Here is a 20,858-nt window from a genome sequence, read left to right as displayed (position 1 = left end):
AGGTTCTGAGTAGGCCATTAGGCAGTGAAAAGTTTAAAATATCCAAATTGGTAAGGAACAGATAAAAGTGTCTCTGTTTGCAAATGGCATAATCTTATATATTTAAAACCTTAAGGAATCCACCAAAAATTATTAGTAAACAAGTTCAGCAGTATCTAGGATATAAGGTCAATATATAAAATGTCAGTTATGTTTTTATATACTAGTAATGAGCAATATTAAGAGGAAATTAATAAAACATCCACTTATAACAGCCTTGAAGAAGAATAAAATATTTAGTAACAAACTTACCAAAAAGTAAGACACACACACACCAAACTACAAAACATCGTTGAAAGAAATTACAGATCTAAATAAATGGAAAGATTTCCAATGTTTGTACATTGGGAGTCTTAATATTGTTCTGATGGCAGTATTTCCCACACTAATCAACAAATGTGGTACAGTCCCTCTCAAATTCCAGCTGCCTGTTTTTGCAGAGATGGACAAAATTCATCCTAAAATTCATGTGGAAATGCAGAGAAACCAGATTAGCCAAATCATTCTTGAAAATGGAGAACAAAATTGGAGTCCTCACACTTCCTCAAAACCTCCTACAAAACAGCTATCAGTGTGGTATCAAGACAGTGTGGTATTGGTATGAGAATGAACTGATAGATTAATAAAGAGAATTGAGATTCCTTGTTTATAGTCAGTTGATTTATAGCAAGGATGCCAAGGCCATTCAGTAAGGATAGAATAATCTTTTCAACAAATAGGGCTGGGGCAATTAATATCCACGTGCCAAAGAATGAAGTTAGAAATAGGAACTTCCTACTACTTATAAAAATTAACTGAAATACATCATAGACCTAAATTTAAGAGCTAAAACTCTTAAAGACTGTTAGAAGAAAATGAGGTGTAAATCTTCATAATACTGGCTCTGGAAGTCATTGGCTTTGGTGTCATTTTAGATACGACACCAAAAGCATAAGCAACTAAAGAAAAAAACGTAAATTAGAGTTATGCAAAAACTAAAACTTTAATTCAGAGGACTCTATCAAGAAAATTAAAAGACACTCCACAGAATGGGAGAAAATATTTACAAATCATTTATCTGATAAAGTACCAATATCCAAAAAACTCTAGAACTGTTTTGACTCAACAATAGAAAGGCAATTTTAAAATGAACAGTTTTTAAAATGTCAAATAGATGTTTCTCTAAAGATACACAAGTAGCCCACAAGTACATGATAAGATGCTCAGCATCATTCATCCATTAAGGAAATGCAAATCAAAACCACAGTGAAATGCCACTTAACACCCACAAGAATAGTTAAAAAACACAGTGGAAATTCCTAGCGGTCCAGTGATTAGAACTCCAAACTGTCTGTGCTGAGGGCTCGAGTTCAGTCATTGGTTAGGGAAGAAAATTCCATAGGCCACACAGGGTGGGGAAAAATCCGAATAAAAAAGCCAAAAACAGTAATGAGTTGGTGAGGTTGTGGAGAGACTGGACTCTTTATACACTGCTGGTGGGAATGGACAGTGATCTAGCTGCAACAGGAAATAGTTTGATAGTTTCTGAAAAAGTTAAACATAGAATTTACTATGTGACCCACTCCTAGATATATACCCAAGATAATTAAAAATGTGTCCAAACCTGTTTGCAAATATTTATAATAGCCAAGAAATGGAAATACCCTGTATCTCTGTTGTTATTGTTGTTTAGTCACTAAGTTGTGTCCCATTCATTGTGACCCCATAGCCCACCAGGCTCCTCTGTCCATGGGATTTCCCAAGCAAGAATACTGCAGTGGGTTGCCATTTCCTTCTCCAGGGGATTTTCCCAATACAGGGATCAAACCTGAGTCTCCTTCATCAGCAAGTGGATTCTTTACCACTGAGCAACCAGGGTGGAATGGGTGAATTTAACTCAGATGACCTTATATCTACTCCTGTAGGCAGGAATCCCTTAGAAGAAATGGAGTAGCCGTCATGGTCAACAAAAGAGTCTGAAGTGCAGTACTTGGATGCAATCTAAAAAATGACAGAATGATCTCTGTTTGTTTCCAAGGCAAACGATTCAATATCACAGTAATCCAAGTCTCTGCCCCGACCAGTAACGCTGAAGAAGCTGAACTTGAACGGTTCTATAAAGACCTACAAGACCTTTTAGAACTAACACCCAAAAAAGATGTCCTTTTCATTATAGGGGACTGGAATGCAAAAGTAGGAAGTCAGGAAACACCTGGCGTAACAGGCAAATTTGGCCTTGGAGTACAGAATGAAGCAGGGCAAAGGCTAATAGAGTTTTGCCAAGGGAACGCACTGGTCATAGCAAACACCCTCTTCCAACAGCACAAAAGAAGACTCTACACATGGACATCACCAGATGGTCAACATCGAAATCAGATTGATTATATTCTTTGCAGCCAAAGATGGAGAACCTCTATACAGTCAGCAAAAACAAGACTGGGAGCGGACTGTGGCTCAGATCATGAACTCCTTATTGCCAAATTCAGACGTAAATTGAAGAAAGTAGGGAAAACCACTAGACCATTCAGGTATGACCTAAATCAAATCCCTTATGATTATACAGTGGAAGTGACAAATAGATTTAAGGGACTAGATCTGATAGACAGAGTGCCTGATGAACTATGGATGGAGGTTCATGACATTGTACAGGAGACAGGGATCAAGACCATCCCCATGGAAAAGAAATGCATAAAAGCAAAATGGCTGTCTGAGGAGGCCTTACAAATAGCTGGGAAAAGAAGAGAAGCGAAAAGCAAAGGAGAAAAGGAAAGATATTCCCATCTGAATGCAGAGTTCCAAAGAATAGCAAGGAGAGATAAGAAAGCCTTCCTCAGGGATCAATGCAAAGACATAGAGGAAAACAACAGATTGGGAAAGACTAGAGATCTCTTCAAGAAAATTAGAGATACCAAGGGAACATTTCATGCAAAGATGGGCTCGATAAAGGACAGAAATGGTATGGACCTAACAGAAGCAGAAGATATTAAGAAGAGGTGGCAAGAATACACAGAAGAACTGTACAAAAAAGATCTTCACGACCCAGATAACCACGATGGTGTGATCACTCACCTAGAGCCAGACATCCTGCATTGTGAAGTCAAGTGGGCCTTAGAAAGCATCACTACGAACAAAGCTAGTGGAGGTGATGAAATTCCAGTTGAGCTATTTCAAATCCTGAAAGATGATGCTGTGAAAGTGCTACACTCGATATGCCAGCAAATCTGGAAAACTCAGCAGTGGCCACAGGACTGGAAAAGGTCAGTTTTCATTCCAATCCCAAAGAAAGGCAATGCCAAAGAATGCTCAAACTACCGCACAATTGCACTCATCTCACATGCTAGTAAAGTAATGCTCAAAATTCTCCAAGCCAGGCTTCAGCAATATGTGAACCCTGAACTTCAGATGTTCAAGCTGGTTTTAGAAAAGGCAGAGGAACCAGAGATCAAATTGCCAATATCCGCTGGATCATCGAAAAAGCAAGAGAGTTCCAGAAAAACATCTATTTCTACTTTATTGACTACGCCAAAGCCTTTGACTGTGTGGATCACAATAAACTGTGGAAAATTCTGAAAGAGATGGGAATACCAGACCATCTGATCTGTCTCTTGAAAAACCTGTATGCAGGTCAGGAAGCAACAGTTAGAACTGGACATGGAACAACAGACTGGTTCCAAATAGGAAAAGGAGTACGTCAAGGCTGTATATTGTCACCCTGCTTATTTAACTTATATGCAGAGTACATCATGAGAAACACTGGGCTGGAAGAAGCACAACCTGGAATCAAGATTGCCGGGAGAAATATCAATAACCTCAGATATGCAGATGGCACCACACTTACGGCAGAAAGTGAAGAAGAACTAAAGAGCCTCTTGATGAAAGTGAAAGAGGAGAGTGAAAAAGTTGGCTTAAAGCTCAACGTTCAGAAAACTAAGATCATGGCATCTGGTCCCATCACTTCATGGGAAATAGATGGGGAAACAGTGGAAACAGTGTCAGACTTTATTTTTTGGGTGCTCCGAAATCACTGCTGATGGTGACTGCAGCCATGAGATTAAAAGACGCTTACTCCTTGGAAGGAAAGTTATGACGAACCTAGATAGCATATTTAAAAGCAGGGACATTACTTTGCCAACAAAGGTCCGTCTAGTCAAGGCTATGGTTTTTCCAGTGGTCATGTATGGATGTGAGAGTTGGACAGTGAAGAAAGCTGAGCGCCGCAGAATTGATGCTTTTGAAGTGTGGTGTTGGAGAAGACTCTTGAGAGTCCCTTGGACTGCAAGGAGATCCAACCAGTCCATCCTAAAGGAGATCAGTCCTGGGTGTTCATTGGAAAAACTGATGTTGAAGCTGAAACTCCAATACTTTGGCCACCTCATGTGAAGAGTTGACTCATTGGAAAAGACCCTAATGCTGGGAAGGATTGGGGGCCGAAAGAGAAGGGGACGACAGAGGATGAGATGGTTGGATGGCATCACTAACTCGATGGACATGGGTTTGGGTAAACTCCGAGAGATGGTGATGGACAGGGAGGCCTGGCGTGCTGTGATTCATGGGGTCGCAAAGAGTCGGACATGACTGAGCGACTGAACTGAACTGAACTGAACTGAACCAGGGAATCCCCAACCTGTATCTCTGTCAATTGATTAATAGATACAATGTGGTATATCCATAAAATAGAATATTATTCAATCTTAAAAGGAAATTAAGTACTGACAAATGCTGTAACATGAACCTTGAAAACATGCTACGTGAAAGAAGCCAGGTATATATGATTCCATTTATATGAAATTCCAAAATAGGAAAATCCATAAAGACAGAAAGTAGATTAGTGATTGCCAGTGTCTGGGAAAAATGAAAAGTGACTGTTAATAGATACAGAATTTCTTTTGCAGATGATGAAAATGTTCTGGAATTAATGGTAATGATTGCATAGCTTTATGAATATATGAAAACTCTGAATTGTATACTTTAAAAGTGAATTTTATAGTATGTGAATTATATCCCAGTTTTAAAATATTTGAATTCTTACTTAGGGATCTGTTAATATGCTCTTGGTTTTTACTTTTTAGGCAGTATAGTAATTCTGGCAGTCTTTAACCTTTAAATAGATTTTTCTAAATTACTCTTCCTAGAATGAGGTTAGAATTACTGATAAAAGTGAAAGGATATTATCTGAGCTTATTTACTTAGACCATTTAAAAACCTGTATAAATACATTTTTTAAATAAAAATAGTAACTTCATACACTACTGAAGTTAAAGTGTGATATTTTTATTTAAAATACAAGAGAAATGACCCTGTCCTCCTGTATATGGTTTTCATGTCTTGCTCTAGAAAGTCTGTACTTCGGTACTGAAACATTGTAGTATTGTTTTTTTGTTTTTTATTAATTAATTTATTTTAATTGGAGACTAATTACTTTACAGTATTGTAGTGGTTTTTGCCATACATTGATATGAATCAGCCATGGGTTTACAAGTGTTCCCCATCCTGAACCCCCCCCTCCCTCCTCCTTCCCCATCCTATCCCTCTGGGTCATTACAGGAGAACCGATTCCCCCTCGGACCTTGACTGAAGCTGGCACAATGGCTCTTTGCTACAGTGCTGCTTGGGACGCTCGAGTTATCACTAGTGCTTGGTGGGTGTACCATCATCAGGTAATAAGGGCTGTGGTCCTGTTTCTTAATTTAGTGAGAAGGGTAACTGTGCCAAATTTTGAGGGTATAGAATTGAACAAAGCAGACAAAGTACTTTGTGAGGGAGTTGACATTTGATGTTGAAGAAAACTGTATAGTGGCAGGTAACAAAGTTTTTTTTAAAGCATGGTAAGGGGATAAAGGATGATACAGGCTACCATTTTGAATATAGTGTCAGGGAAAGCCTTTCTGGAAGGGTAAGATTTGAGCAGAGACTTAGAGCGATCCATGTAGTTATATGGGATAGATTGTTCCAGTTATGACTGGCACACTGACCTAAAAGGTCTTTCCCCTGTTCATCTTTGTTGAAATTTTCTGAATTCTCTTTGGCTTTTCCTATAAAGTAGGTTATCAGTGGTTTAGTTTTTTTTTCCTATACCTTGGTTTTAATAATTGCCTTTTTTTTGTGGATAATTGCTATTTTCTTGATAGTACTTCATTCCATATATGATTTCACATTGCTTTTCAAAGTCTTAAAGTTATACAGCAAGATTAAAAAAGTTCAATACCATTATCCTCCCTTAGATTTAGTTTCATTTTATATTTTTTTATATTTGTTTTCTGCTGTGCTGTGATACTCTGTTCTTAGGAAATTAATATCACTTCTGGGGTTATTTTTTCTGCCTTGTTGCAGTGTAATAAAAATGGCTTTAATTCTTTTGTGAATCAGTTTTTTTAGTGTGCTATTAATCCCTTGCATACCTATTACTAGTAAAGATACTCTCAGATTTGGGTGTTTCACAGATGTGTAAAATTTTTTTTAATTGTGGAATTTTATTGCTCACTTCCTATTTTGCCAAGTTAGAATATATTTTTAAAAATAAGCTATTATCCTTATTTACTAAAATGAAAGGTTATTTCATTAGCCCCCCCAAATAAACAAGATGAAAGGTTATTTCATCCCCCCCCAGGAAAAAAATCTCAGGAAAGGATTTAATGTAATAAATAGAGTTAATATAGTTTTATACCTTTATGTTAAGCTTTTTAAACTATCCTTGTTTTTCTTGTTTTATCTCACATGAGAGGCAGTGTGGGTCAGTTGTGGCTCTGGTCCATGGCATTTGAAAATGATTGATGTAGTGTATCCTTCGTTATTTCTTCTCTTTGTTACTGAGAAAGTTACACCTATCTTTGAAGAGCTATTTATCCCTTCAGTGTTAAGAATTTTTGCTAAATTATAAACTTTTCAGGACATACTGCTGTTTACTTTAATATGGCTTTACTTTCTCAGGTGAAAATTGTAAAAATGTGTTTCTTAAGACAAGAGTATAATGTATCATTGTGTTTCTCAGGTATCTAAAACAGCACCAACTGGGGAATATTTGACAACAGGAAGCTTCATGATAAGAGGTAATGACTTGTCAGTGGATTATGGAGACAGGTTTGAAGACCATCTGCTAACATTCTCAGAAGAGAAACTAATTATTCTGATTTCATATATGAAGTATGTTATTAAATAAGGAAGATTTTACTGTGGTTTGGCAAATTTAGCATTTGACATGCTCATGCCACATATATTTTTATTAATGACAATGTTCTTTCACATAGTTTACATTTAAGGGTAAGAAAGTAAAGAGCATGACCCTTTTTCTAAAAATAGATTATTCAGGATCTGACTAGCCCAGAAGATGAGAGCAAGCATTCATATATTTTCTTTCTTAATTCTTATTCCTATACATAGTGCCAAAGTCTGTTAATGGAAAATGTTGCTTGATGACAGCAAAAAAAAAAAAAAAAAATTTGACCACTGTCAGATATCTTATAAGCATAAAATACAGAAAATGGAATTTTAAAAATGTATATTATCTTTGCAGGAAAAAAGAATTTCCTTCCTCCTTCACATCTAATGATGGGATTTAGCTTCCTCTTTAAGGTACTCTTCAGCTTCTTTTTTTTTTTTCTTCCTGATTTTCAGTAGTCTTACCTAAAGTTCCACCAATGAAAAGAACTGTTTCTGTAGGTAGATGAGTCTTGTGTTTGGAGACATCGGGGCGAACGAAAAGTCAGAGTGCAGGATGAAGACATGGAGACACTGGCGAGTTGTACAAGTGAACTCATATCAGAAGAAATGGAACAACTAGGTAGTTTACAGATTTTAATAAAGTAGTTTATAATGTTTTCCATTGTCTAGTTTTGCTTCTAAATGTTTAGAAGATTGTCTCTTTTGGGATAATTAAAATTTCAAAAATACCCAACTTGTTATCAACTTTATTGAATTTTGGTTTTTTGAAATGTTCAATATACTTATTCTAGTGGATTATAAAGTGTTTAATTGAATCCATAACCAATACTTGAATGTATGTTTATATTGTAAAACTTCAGTATTTAATGCATGCATGTATGCTAGGTCGCTTCAGTTGTGTCCAACTCTTTGCAGCCCTGTAAACTGTAGCCTGCCAGGATCTCCCGTCCATGGGATTCTCCAGGCAAGAATACTGGAGTGGGTTGCTGTGCTCTCCTCCAGAGGATCTTCCCATCCCAGGGTTCGAACCCGGGTCTCTTAGGTCTCCTGCATTGACAGGCGAGTTCTTTACCACTAGTGCCATCTGGGAAGCCCAGTATTAATGAGTAATCGTGTTTATCAGAGATAGATATATATAAATAAGCATTTACTTTTGGATTTAGGATTTCGAAGCAATACAAAGATGAGTTATTATACATGCAGTTTCTTATGAGAATTTACCTTGATTTAATAATATATTTGCCTCAAGTAGCAAGCAGCTATGGTTGCTGGAATAAATTAACCTGCCTACCTAAAGGAACTAGGGAATATATGCCCTCGAAGTTATTTTTACATATTCTACAGTCATTGCTTCTTAAGAATAATATCTCATTGTTTCACTTACAACTACTGTTGTACATGATTCTGTTTTATTGAATTTTCACCATGTTCCTGACATGAATACTTTATTTACATTATTTTTTATTGAATTCTCACAACCATCCTTGGTTGGTGGCATCTCATTTTTATAGGTGAGGTAACTGGAGAAGATGCAGGAAACACAGGTTCGATCCTTGGTTCAGGGAGATCCCCTGGAGGAGGGCATGGCAACCCACTCCAGTATTCTTGCCTGGAGAATCCATGGACAGAGGAGCCTGGTGGGCCTCAGTCCATAGGGTTGCAAAGAATTGGATGTGATTGGAACTGAGCGCACACACACACACACACACACACAACTGGACCATATTATTACCACTAGATGGTGTTCCTTTTGCAAAAGTGTGAACACTTGCTGTGTGCTAGTTACATAATGTGTTTTATTTCATTCCAGTTCTCATGCTCAAATTATGATAAAATTGGCAGAATTTCTATAACTGCTTCTATTTTTCTCATTTTGGAAATAACAGAGAAGATACAGTTTTCATTGCAGAAATGATTGCAATGTCTAAGAAATTTATTGTGGTATAGGATCTTGGAGATCATTTATTCCAGTCAATTCCTGATACAGAGTATCCTTTTATCTAAGTCAGAGTAACCTTTGGGGACAATCCAGTATTTTTCTGGTGATGTTTTGGAGAATGAGGGAGTGAATAGAATATTTTTATGAAGTTTTCAAGGAAATCATCTAACTTTGTTGTGATGATAGCACTCTGACTTTCCTTATTATAATTTAGCAGATGGGGGTGAAAGTAGCAGTGAAGAAGATAAAGACGAATTACATGAAACTCCTGTGGAAGTGGAGCTTGTGACTCAGGTTGACAAAGAGGATATTACTATTCAGAGTGGTGGCAATGAACTAAATGAACTAATTCAGGAAGAAAGCTCTGAAGACGAAGGAGAATCTGAGGGGGTGGTAAAAGATCAGGAACCTGTTGGTGAAATGAAGGATGAAGGAGAAGAGACATTAAATTATCCTGATACTTCCATCGATTTGTCCCACCTTCAGTCCCAAAGGTAATTTCAAAGCCATAATTTTCAGTCTTATTTTGTAAGCTGGGAGTGATGACTTTATAAAAATAATGCCAAGATTGACTTCAGTGCTTTTACCTTCCATTGTCGTGTGATCTTACTGTCTGTTCACCATTTGATAAGGGGGTAGAACTGTCTTAAATTCTCAGGACCCAGGGTAGAAAAATACAGTAAATATGAAAGTCACCAAACTAGATGAAAATAGAAACAAGTTAATGTTTATAAATTCTAATAGTAAAAAGGCAATTACACTTTTTTTTAAAAGGATGTCTTAGTCTTTAATGTCTCACAGATCACCAGGTAACCAACACCATAGCTATAAAAACTTTATTGTTTGAGTAGTTAAGAAAGGCTTAGGAGTCAGACCAGTATTGAGTCTTAAAGTGGGTCCTTGAGCAAGTGACTGAGTCTAAGCTTCAGTTTCCTTCTTGGTGAAAAGAGAATGGTACCACCCTTCATAGAGTTTTTGTGAAGGTTATATGCATGTAAAGCATCTCGCAGTGCCTGGCATATTATAGGTGTCCAATACATGTCAGTTATTTAAGAATATACTTTAAAGTGAGAAGATGAGCAATTTTTTTTTAAGATGAGCAATTTGATTATACTTTTTCTAATTTTACCAAATTTGAAAATTTATAGCATTGCCAATAATTAGGAGAGTGATATGGGAATGTTTGGGGACTTCGTAACTGAATGCATCTTTCTGTTTGGACTCCTCTTTCTGTTTGTTTCCATAGGTCCCTCCAGAAATTGACTTCAAAAGAGGAATCTTCTAATATGGTAACATTTTTCTTCAAAGTTTTTTGAAGAACATCATGTCTTTCTCAATAAATAAGAGTAATTTTCTACTTTTTAATTTTGGCTTTTGAAAAATTAACAGTAGTGATGTTATTGTTTGTATTTGCTTGTGTTTTTGTTTTAATTTTAATAGAGTGACAGTAAATTGCAGAGCCGGAGGCATTTGTCAGCCAAGGAAAGAAGGTAAATATACTTGTGTTATTTAACTGAAAAGCATCTATTTTTTATAATTGACAGTTTGGTTATGACAGATCACTTGGCTGTTATAAAGATCTCATTAAAATTACCAAGATTTAGCATAAATTTTGTTTTGTTTTTTATATTCAGCTCTAATAGGTTTTTCTCTTTTAAGGGCCCAGTCTGCCACTATAATCAGATAGGTCAGGCAACACAAAACAGACCTTTTATTACATAAATAATGTACGATAATAATTGCAGTATATTAAATAGGCTGATTCTACGATACTGTTGACAGAAGTGAAGAGGACTACAGGCATACCACATTTTATTGTGCTTTGCAGATTTTTTATTTTTTTAACAAATTGAAGGTTTATGGTAACCCTGTGTAGAGCAAATCTGTTGCCATCATTTTTCCAACATCATTTGTTTACTTCATGTCTCTGGATAATATTTTGATAATTCTTGCAATGTTTCAAGCTTTTTATTATCAATTGTTCAGGTGATCTGTGATCAGTGAACTTTGTTTCTATTGTAAAGCGATTATGATGCATTGAAAGCTCAGGTGGTGGTATTTTTTTTTTAGCAATAAAGTATTGATTAAGGTATATAAAATTGCTTTTTAAAGACATACTGCTTTGCACACTTGATAGACTACAGGGTAGTGTAAGCATAAATTTATATGCACTGGGAAACCAAAAAATTCATGACTTGCTTTGCTGCAATATTCACTTTATTACAATGGCCTGGAACAGAAATTGTGATATATCTGAGGCATGCCTGTACTGAAATTAGGCAATTTTTATGTAAGAGGAAGACTTGGGGGTTTTTTCCTTTGTCTTTTTTTTTCTTTCTTTAACATAATAGGGCTTAGAAGGCAAATAGAAAAAGATAAAGAGTGAAAGGGACAACCGAGACAACTACTGCAGGGTGAAAAAGACTACAACTGGTAAAGCACTCCAGAAAGAGGCCCTAGATTGGAATGGATAATAAACCCTTTTGTTTGATAATCTTTATAAATTATAGAAAACTGAGTGCTGGTATTTGTGAGTATGGTATTATGCTAGATATTATGATAGTATACAAAGAGGTAAAATATAAAGTTTGTGCCTTCAAGAAGTTTTTGAGTACTGGATTCAAGAAATAGCCATAAATCTGTACATAGTGTTATCTGAAAGTGATACAGTATTTCAGGAATAAGAATTTTCTGTGCATTGAAGTGTTTTGGAAATACCATCAGAAGTTTTTACTTTGAAGATATAGTTGCATCTTAGGTAATGCAAGTTAAGGTCAGAAACTTCAAGGAGAATTAGTATTATCAAAGACAGGGAGGTGATATGTTGAGAGTGCTTTGGGGAAATGGATAAGTAGATTGAGGTGGAAGGAACAAAATGTTCATGTTTGTGAACTAATAGATGATAAAATTGGCAAAGTGAAATTGAATCAAAAGTGGAGAACCTAGAATAACAAGCTAAATGTTTTAGATTTATCTTAAAAGTGACGTGAGGAGGACTTTTGGAAGATTTTGAATGGGAATGTGACATAGGTAAACAAATGTGGAAGTTCATGTAGAACAGATTATGGGGGAAATATGGGGGAAGTCTGGGTGGTAAGTGATAAGGACTTGGACTGGAGCAGTGGCATTGGGAATATGATTGCACAGTAACAGGATTTTCCTTTCCTCTTTATTTATAAAGATCCATTTATTCTACTAACAGACCCACAAATGTTTTACTGAATATTTAACATCTGCCAAGACCATGGTGATACAAAGACTACGAATCCCTTTGCCTGGCCATCAAGGTGTTGAGGGACTGAACATGGCTACTGAATCAGGATAAGTCAAGGATGACAGTGTGTTGAGCCTGGATGCCAGGAAGAACCATAAAGAAGAATCATGAGAGAAAATTTTTTAGCTTTTTCTTGTGTGATGACTTGCACTTCTTTTATACTGTAGCCTGGGGATAACAAGTTAAGCAGAAGGCATGATCTCATATATTGTACACGTTCCCTTCCGCGTGTCCTTTTTTTAGGGTATTAAGAATTTGAAATTCTAAGATTAAGATATTTTCCATTTCATTTATATTTAGGGAAATGAAGAAAAAGAAGCTTCCAAATGACCCAGGGGATTTAGAAATGATAGAAGGAAAGGACAAAGAAAAAGAAAATGCTCTACACATTGAAACTCATCAGAACACAAGCAAAAATGTCCCAGTTGTTCAGCCAATGAAACGAGGACAAAAGGTAATATTTAGTACTATATGATTCACAAGTGAAGTTGTGAGGTTCCTTTTTTAAAGTTTAAGTGAAACAGAAGAATAATCTTGTGTGACTTCTTTTGAAAATTAGTTGAAAAGATAGTGTTAGGGAGCATAGCGATCACTCTCTGTTCTTTTAAGATCATCTATACAGGAAGTCTGAAGTTATGTAGCAGAGGAATAGGAGATTGATTTATTTGCCAGAGGCACTCAGCTAAAAACTGGCAGTGCTGATCTTATAATTTAACTTAATAGTTTCTTTTTCAGTTATTAATGCAATTTTGGTTACAGTTCTTACATATTTTATAAAGGTAGGGGATGAAGAAAGAGGAGGTAGTGGATATAGACTATACTTTAAAAAATGTAGCTGTGTAGAGATTGTGAGCTTATGTATAGGTGTATCTTTAAGAAAATTAAATTCCTTTGAAAAAAAATTTTTTTAATATACTTTTCTTCTGCTGTGGGGCTTCCCTGGTGGCTTAGAGGGTAAAGCAGCTGCCCGCAATGCGGGAGACCTGGGTTTGACCCCTGGGTCGGGAAGATTCTCTGGAGAAGGAAATGGCAACCCACTCCGGTACTCTTGCCTGGAAAATCCCATGGATGGAGAAGCCTGGTAGGCTGCAGTCCATGGAGTTGCAAAGAGTTGGACAGGACTGAGTGACTTGACTTTCTTTCACTTTCTGCTATGGAGTTTTTTATTTTTGGTTGTGCTGGGTCTTCACTGCTGCGTGGGCTTTTCTCGAGTTGAGGCAAGCAGGGGCTCCTCTCTAGTTGCAGTTTACAGACTTCTCATTTCAGTGGGTTCTCTTGTGGACCATAGGCTCTAGGCATGCAGGCTTCACAAGTTGTGGTGCACAGGCTCAGTAATTGCGGCTCATGGTCTCCAGAGTACACGCTCAGTAGTTGTGGTGCATGGACTCAGTTCAATTCCTGGACCAGGGATTGAATACATGTCCCCTGAATTGGCAGGAAGATTCTTTACCACTGGACCACCAGGAAGTCCCTCCTTTGAAATTTTAACAGTGTTTTATGATCTTGTTCCATCCATAGTAGTCAAAATTTCCTGTTTTTTTTTTCCCAGTGGGCTTCATATAAGTGTATACTCTGTCTCTCTCTATATAGATATATATATATGAAAGGGAAAAAAAAAATCAATTCTCCCTGTATTAATATGTAAATTCAACATGAAGTCATTCAAAAAAGAATTGAGATTTTTAATTAACATTTGAAAGTTCATTTGAAAGAGTACATACCAGAGAATAGTTAAGGGAATCTTGAAAAAGATTAAAGATGGATCTCCCTACTAGGTAGTAGAACATTTACTGTTAGACTTTCTAAAACAGAATGGTATTAACATAGGAACAGCCAGGTAGAAAAGTGAAGCAGAATAAAATCTAGACACAGAACCATAAATTGTGTTTTAAAGGGTATGAAGCATTCAAAATTAATGGCTAGTCATGTTTTAAAAAATACTAAAGTAAATATCTGGTGGAGAAAAGAACCATCAATATAATTGAAAGAAATGGCAAATTGCAGGGTAGGGGGTAGATCAGGGAAATGTTTATGTAAACAAGGGGAATTTTTTTCACCCATCAAATTAATAGAAAATGTGTATTCAGTCATTCAGTCCAAGTTTGAATATATACCATGAGAATTCCAATCAAGAGTCCTAACAGTGCATTTACCCTCTGACTCAGCAATTCTTATTTTTAGTCATTTATCTTAAAGTCGTATGTATGCTCTAAGGGTATTCATCTAGTTGATAGTATTAAGCAGTCTTACTGAGTATTTAACATTTCATCTACAGATGAAATTTAGGCAGTCAGTCTGCAAATAATGGCTTTGCTTTTCTTTCTCATGTTTCTGGTACTGGCTCAAACATCAGTACAGTGTCGCATAAAAGTAAGAATAGCATGCCTCTTTGTTAGAGTAATAAATACATTAAAGGGACTAATTCTAAGATTTTTAACATTGTAGGATATTTCTTGTGGGTTGTTGGTAGATATCCTTTACAAAGGGCTAGTTTTAATAATCATGAGTTAAATTTTATTGAATGCTTTTTCTGCATCTATTTTTCTCCCTTAATGAGTTCATGTGGTGTAAATTACATAATAAAATCCCCTAATACTGTCCTTGCCTTGTTTGGGTATCTAGGTGATACCAACTTCATAAAGTAAGTTTGGTACTTTTCCTTTTTTATGCTTTCTAGTACTTTGTATCGGAGAAGGCAATGGCACCCCCACTCCAGTACTCAAGCCTGGAGAATCCCAGGGACAGGGGAGCCTAGTGGGCTGCTGTCTATGGGGTCGCGCAGAGTCGGACACGACTGAAGCAACTTAGCAGCAGCAGCAGCAGCAGTACTTTGTATAAAATGGAGATTGTTTGTTCCTTGAAATTTTTTTTTTTTTAGCAATTGGGCCTGATGTTTACGGATATCTGGCTTCCCCGGTGGCTCAGATGGTAAAGAATCTGCATATAATGCAGGAGACCCGAGTTCCATCCCTGGGTTGGGAAGATCCCCTGGAGAAGGAAATGGCAATCCACTCCAGTATTCTTGCCTGGAGAATTACATGGACAGAGGAGCCTGGCTGGCTAGTCCGTGGGGTCACAAAAGAGTTGGACATGACTGAGCAAGTAACACTTTCAGGGTAGGTTTTAAGTACTTAATAAATTTCTTTAACGATCATAACTCCATTCAGGTTTTTTTCAAAGTTAATTTTCCTAAGTTATATTTTTCCAAAAAAACTATTTTTTGTTGAGTTTTCTGTTTCTTGGTTCAATTTATTGGTAATACTGTTCATTTTATTCTCAAGTTTTTTGTGGTGTAATGTACATATAGTGGGCTTCCCAGGTGGCTCAGTGGTAAAGAATCTGCCTGCCTGTGCAGGAGATGCAGTGGACCCAGGTTTGATCCCTGGGTTGGGAAGAGCCCCTGGAGAAAATGGCAACCCACTCAAGTATTCTTGCCTGGAAAAATTCCACAGACAGAGGAGTCTGGCAGGCTGCAGTCCATGGGGTCTCCAAGAGTCAGACATGATTCAGCACACATGCTACATATATATAGTAATATGCAGATATTTTGCTTTCAGATCAGTTTTTATATGCACATGTATCTGTGAAACCAACATCCAGAACAAGACCCTTGAATGTTTATATTACTCCAGAAAGCTCACTCTTGCCCCTTTCTAAATAGTATTCCACCAGAGAAAAACATGTCTTAATCACAGTAGATTATTTTGCTTGTTTTTGAACTTTATGTAAAAAAGCAATCATTCTTTATATATTCCTGTCTTACATCATCAGTTTTTTGGAGTACTTGTACCAATTTCCCACCAAGCCGTGTATCCAAGTTCCAGTTGCTCTACATCGTCACTTTCATTTGATATTGTTGGGGTTTTTCCAAGTCATTCAAGTGTGTATATACTGAAATCTTAATTTGGCTTTTAAAAGTTGGGTTGCCCAACTTTTAGTTCTTTGAAATCCTAAATACATGTCTTTTCTTGGTTATCTGTAGTACAAATACTTTTCATGTTTTGAGACTTGCTTTTGCACTTCTGTAGTAGTGTTTTTTGATGAGCAGCATTTGTCAATTTTAATGAAGTCTGATTTGTCAATCTTGTATAGTGTTTTTTTGTGTCTTGTTAAATCTTTACACTTTTATAAATTTGTTATTTGGGTCCTAGCTGACTGGTCAAGATGAAAGCGTTTGGAGGTGAAGCCTGTATATCTTTGGTTTTTAAAACTGGTTGAGTGATTTGGATGTGTACCCAGAGTAAAGAATCAGTAGTTTAATTGATGAAATCCAAAGTATTAAAGTCTCTGCAGTAAATACCCAGCTCAACTTTGCTGCCCCGTTTCCTATTTTTTTTTTATATATATAAATTTATTTACTTTAGTTGGGGGCTAATTACTTTACAATATTGTAATAGTTTTTGCCATACATTGACATGAATCAGCCATGGGTTTACATGTGTTCCCCTTCCTGGACCCCCCACCCACCTCCCTCCCCATCCCATCCCTCTGGGTCATCCCATTGCCCCGGCCCTGAGCCCTTGTCTCATGCATCGAACATGGAATGGTGTTCTGTTTCACATATGATAATATACATGTTTCAATGCTATTCTCCCAGAACGTCCCACCCTCACCTTCTCCCTCAGAGTCCATAAAATTGTTCTATGCATCTGTGTCTCTTATTCTGTCTCGCATATAGGGTTATCGTTACCATCTTTCAAATTCCATATATATGCATTAGTATACTGTATTGTTGTTTTTCTTTCTGGCTTACTTCACTCTGTATAATGGGCTCCAGTTTCATCCATCTCAGTAGAACCGATTCAAATGTATTTTTTTTTTAATGGCTGAGTAATATTCCATTGTGTATATGTACCACAGCTTCCTTATCCATTCGTCTGCTGATGGACATCTAGGTTGCTTCCATGTCCTGGCTATTGTAAACAGTGCTGCGATGAACATTGGGGTACACGCGTCTCTTTCAATTCTGGTTTCCTCGGTGTGTATGCCCAGCAGTGGGATTGCTGGGTCATATGGCAGTTCTATTCCCAGTTTTTTAAGGAATCTCCACACTGTTCTCCATAGTGGCTGTACTAGTTTGCATTCCCACCAACAGTGTAAGAGGGTTCCCTTTTCTCCACACCCTCTCCAGCATTTATTGCTTGTAGACTTTTGGATAGCAGCCATTCTGACTGGTGTGAAATGATACCTCATTGTGGTTTTGATTTGCATTTCTCTAATAATGAGTGATGTTGAGCATCTTTTCATGTGTTTGTTAGCCATCTGTATTTCTTCTTTGGAGAAATGTCTGTTTAGTTCTTTGGCCCATTTTTTGATTGGGTCGTTTATTTTTCTGGAATTCAGCTGCAGGAGTTGCTTGTATATTTTTGAGATTAATTGTTTGTCTGTTTGGAAGAATTAATATAGTGAAAATGAGTATACTACCCAAAGCAATCTATAGATTCAATGCAATCCCGTTTGCTATTCTTATGTGTATCCTGATGGCAACCATGTGTGATGACTAGCTGTTACTACTCTGAATCTTGCCTTTCCTGTATTCCCAGATGCAATGAATCTTTCAGTTCTGCTTTATTTCTTCCCTTCACTTCTTGCTCAAGCTAAAAAAAATGTCTCCTTTCTCTAAATTATCTCAGATATAAACTTGTTTGCATTTAAAATATTTTGCATTAATTTTTACTTATTCGGTGTATCTTCTTTTTCCACAAGATGGTCAATTATTTGAGGGTGAGGACTATGGTTTATCCATCTTCCAAGACTCCATATTGTTTGTTAAAGTGAAGTGCCTTTTCTTGATATACGTCTTAACATTTTCTTACTGCTGAATTTTTCCAACCAAAATTTTTTTTATTTTGTAGAGTAAAATGAAAAAAATGAAGGAAAAATATAAGGACCAAGATGAAGAAGAACGTGAGCTCATCATGAAATTGCTGGGAGTAAGTAACATTTAATAACATTTTCATTTGTTTTTCAAGGGGCATCCAGACCACTGCCTATCATATGCTGTGCATTCAGTACTTCGTTAAAGAACTGACAACATTGAAAATACTGTCAACATTAACTGTTTTTCCCTCTATGAAGTCTGCAGGTTCAAACAAAGAAGAAAAAGGGAAAAAGGGAAAGAAAGGCAAAATAAAGGATGAACCAGTGAAGAAACAGCCCCAGAAACCTAGAGGTGGACCAAGAGTTTCAGACAGCATAAAGAAAGAAACTCCATCCCTTGAAGTTACCACTCAAGAGTTACAAGACTTGGCTGTAGATGATCCACATGATGACAAGGTAAGGCTACCACACACATGGGCTTTTGCTTCTTAATTAGGGTGACCAGCGATCTCAAGGTTCCCAGGACATGGGATTTACAGTGCTAGAATAAAACCAGGGTGAGTGGTAACCCTATTCTTAATGGGAAGTTACCTTAGAAATATACCCTAAAAGACCTAAGTTTTAATTGCCGTATATAAAAATGGCAGTGTTGGTTAGCTCCTAAAAAGTTTATCATAAGCCATTAGAAAATTTTATGGAGAAACCAGATTCTGGTGGGAACTTACTTAAGACAGATAATTAGGATTATGTTGACCATGAATGAGAAATGAATTTGCATTTTTCTAGGTTTTTCTATAAGAATATATACTGTATTACATGATGTCAAATGTGACTACACAGTGTGAAGTGTTAATATTTTTCCAGTTAAGACTAGTTCTATCAGCTGAGTGCGAAAGTCTGACCTTAATGTATATCTTCTTGCATGAATATGTACATCTTTTTGAAATTCTGAACAAAGGATTTATTGTTTTATAAATTGATAAAAAAGATTTTTCAATTTAAGTTATAACTGACTTTTAAAATTTTGTATATTTGAAACAGGAAGAACAAGATCTAGACCAACAGGGAAATGAGGTATGATTTTGTGTTGGGGTTCATACTACAACACTGACTGCGATCCAGGTCCCACAATATCTGGCACACAACTTCTAGCTAGAACTTAAAAAGGCTAAAAAAAAAAATCTACAAGCTCTGGAATAAGACATTCTTGGGTTTGAATCCTAACTCTATTACATATAACTACAACCTTGGAAACATTGTTCTTTGTGCCTCAGTTTCATCTGAAAAACGGGGATATAATTGCCTCTACTGGGAGAATTGTGTGAGAACTAAGTATACATATTTAGAAAAGTTCATGGCATATAGTAAGCACTAACTGTACCAAGTGTTTTGTCCGCAATCTAAATACAGGCAATCTTTCTAGGCAGCCCACAAAATGGGAACTCTAAGAAGCCCTAGAATTTCTCCTTAAGAACAGGCATGAGAGATGACTGTTCTAATCCAGTTTCCTGACTTTGACATCTTTAACCTTTGGGGATAGATAATTCTTTTTTGTGGGGAGTTGTCCCACCCTGGCATCTACCCACTAATAGATGTCAATAATATTGTTTCCGCCCCCAACCCTGCTTCAGTTATGACAACCAAAAATGCCTCCCGTTTTCTCCCTTTCTCTTAAATATATCTAAGTGTCATTTTGAAAATCATCATTAAGCTCTGCTTTATAGCCCCAAAGGGTGAAAGATTATATATCAGAAAATCAAAAAATGTATTTTATTACAATTTTCCTATTTTAGGGCTGGTATAAATTGCTTTTGTAATTGTTTTTGTTTTCCCTTTTTAGGAAAATCTGTTTGACTCTTTGACAGGGCAGCCACATTCTGAAGATGTACTACTGTTTGCCATTCCAATATGTGCCCCATATACCACCATGACCAACTATAAGTAAGTCATTATGAGTTTACTCAAACAGCTGCCACAACATGACTTATGAATCATTTTGTAATCTGTTTAGTAACACATGCAATTCCTTTTTAAAGATACAAAGTGAAACTTACTCCTGGAGTTCAGAAAAAGGGAAAAGGTATTTAAAATCTTTTTGTGAATTATGATTTTAAACATTTCTTGACTGAACAGAAGTAGATTCTTCTATTTTCTGCCTACAGCTGCGAAAACAGCCTTGAATAGTTTCATGCATTCCAAAGAAGCAACAGCAAGAGAAAAAGACTTATTCCGCAGTGTAAAGGTACAAGTATTCCTGTAGAAATCTCTGGATATTGGTGGTACAGTTAAATGTGAGCAGTTATAATTTCTTATTTTTGTTTTGGCATTGTTAGCAGATGGAAGCTGCAGCTATTATTTTGGTAGAAAATGCTGCCTTGCCAGGGTGCTCAGGGCTGGTGCACTGGGATGACCCAGAGGGATGGGATGGGGAGGGAGGTGGGAAGGGGGCTCAGGATGGGGAACACATGTATACATACCCATGGCTGATTCATGTGAATGTATGGCAAAACCACTACAGTTTGTAAAGTAATTAGCCTCCAATTAAAAAATTTAAAAAAAATAAAAAAAATGCTGTCTTGCTAGAAGCAATATATAAAATAAGTAAAATAGTTTCAGATGAAAATTTTAGAAGTGCCATTCTTTTGGCAG

At 36.6% G+C, this 20,858-nt stretch overlaps 1 protein-coding gene across 11 annotated transcripts in view; it reads left to right on the top strand.

The window, feature by feature from the left end:
- NEMF (nuclear export mediator factor) overlaps nt 1-20,858 on the top strand; it is a 54,776-nt gene that overhangs the window by 32,248 nt on the left and 1,670 nt on the right. For 3 of the 11 annotated variants that reach the window (XM_081511239.1, XM_081511237.1, XM_081511231.1), the window contains 14 exons: nt 5,563-5,675; nt 7,007-7,064; nt 7,529-7,587; nt 7,675-7,795; nt 9,333-9,609; nt 10,362-10,404; nt 10,556-10,605; nt 12,690-12,843; nt 18,245-18,322; nt 18,468-18,665; nt 19,251-19,283; nt 20,050-20,150; nt 20,246-20,289; nt 20,372-20,451. In XM_081511239.1, coding sequence (XP_081367365.1) covers nt 5,563-5,675; nt 7,007-7,064; nt 7,529-7,587; nt 7,675-7,795; nt 9,333-9,609; nt 10,362-10,404; nt 10,556-10,605; nt 12,690-12,843; nt 18,245-18,322; nt 18,468-18,665; nt 19,251-19,283; nt 20,050-20,150; nt 20,246-20,289; nt 20,372-20,451 — 1,409 coding nt within the window. Of the gene's footprint in view, nt 1-5,562; nt 5,676-7,006; nt 7,065-7,528; nt 7,588-7,674; nt 7,796-9,329; nt 9,610-10,361; nt 10,405-10,555; nt 10,606-12,689; nt 12,844-18,244; nt 18,323-18,467; nt 18,687-19,250; nt 19,284-20,049; nt 20,151-20,245; nt 20,290-20,371; nt 20,452-20,858 lie in introns of all 11 variants that reach the window. The other 8 variants (XM_081511238.1, XM_081511230.1, XM_081511234.1 and 5 more) reach the window with 3 other exon arrangements.

The sequence above is a fragment of the Giraffa tippelskirchi genome, chromosome 7 (genome assembly GCF_054371585.1).
Source record: "Giraffa tippelskirchi isolate mGirTip1 chromosome 7, T2T-mGirTip1v1.2.pri, whole genome shotgun sequence".
Taxonomy (NCBI): domain Eukaryota; kingdom Metazoa; phylum Chordata; class Mammalia; order Artiodactyla; family Giraffidae; genus Giraffa; species Giraffa tippelskirchi.
This window is presented reverse-complemented; position numbering and strand designations above follow the sequence as displayed.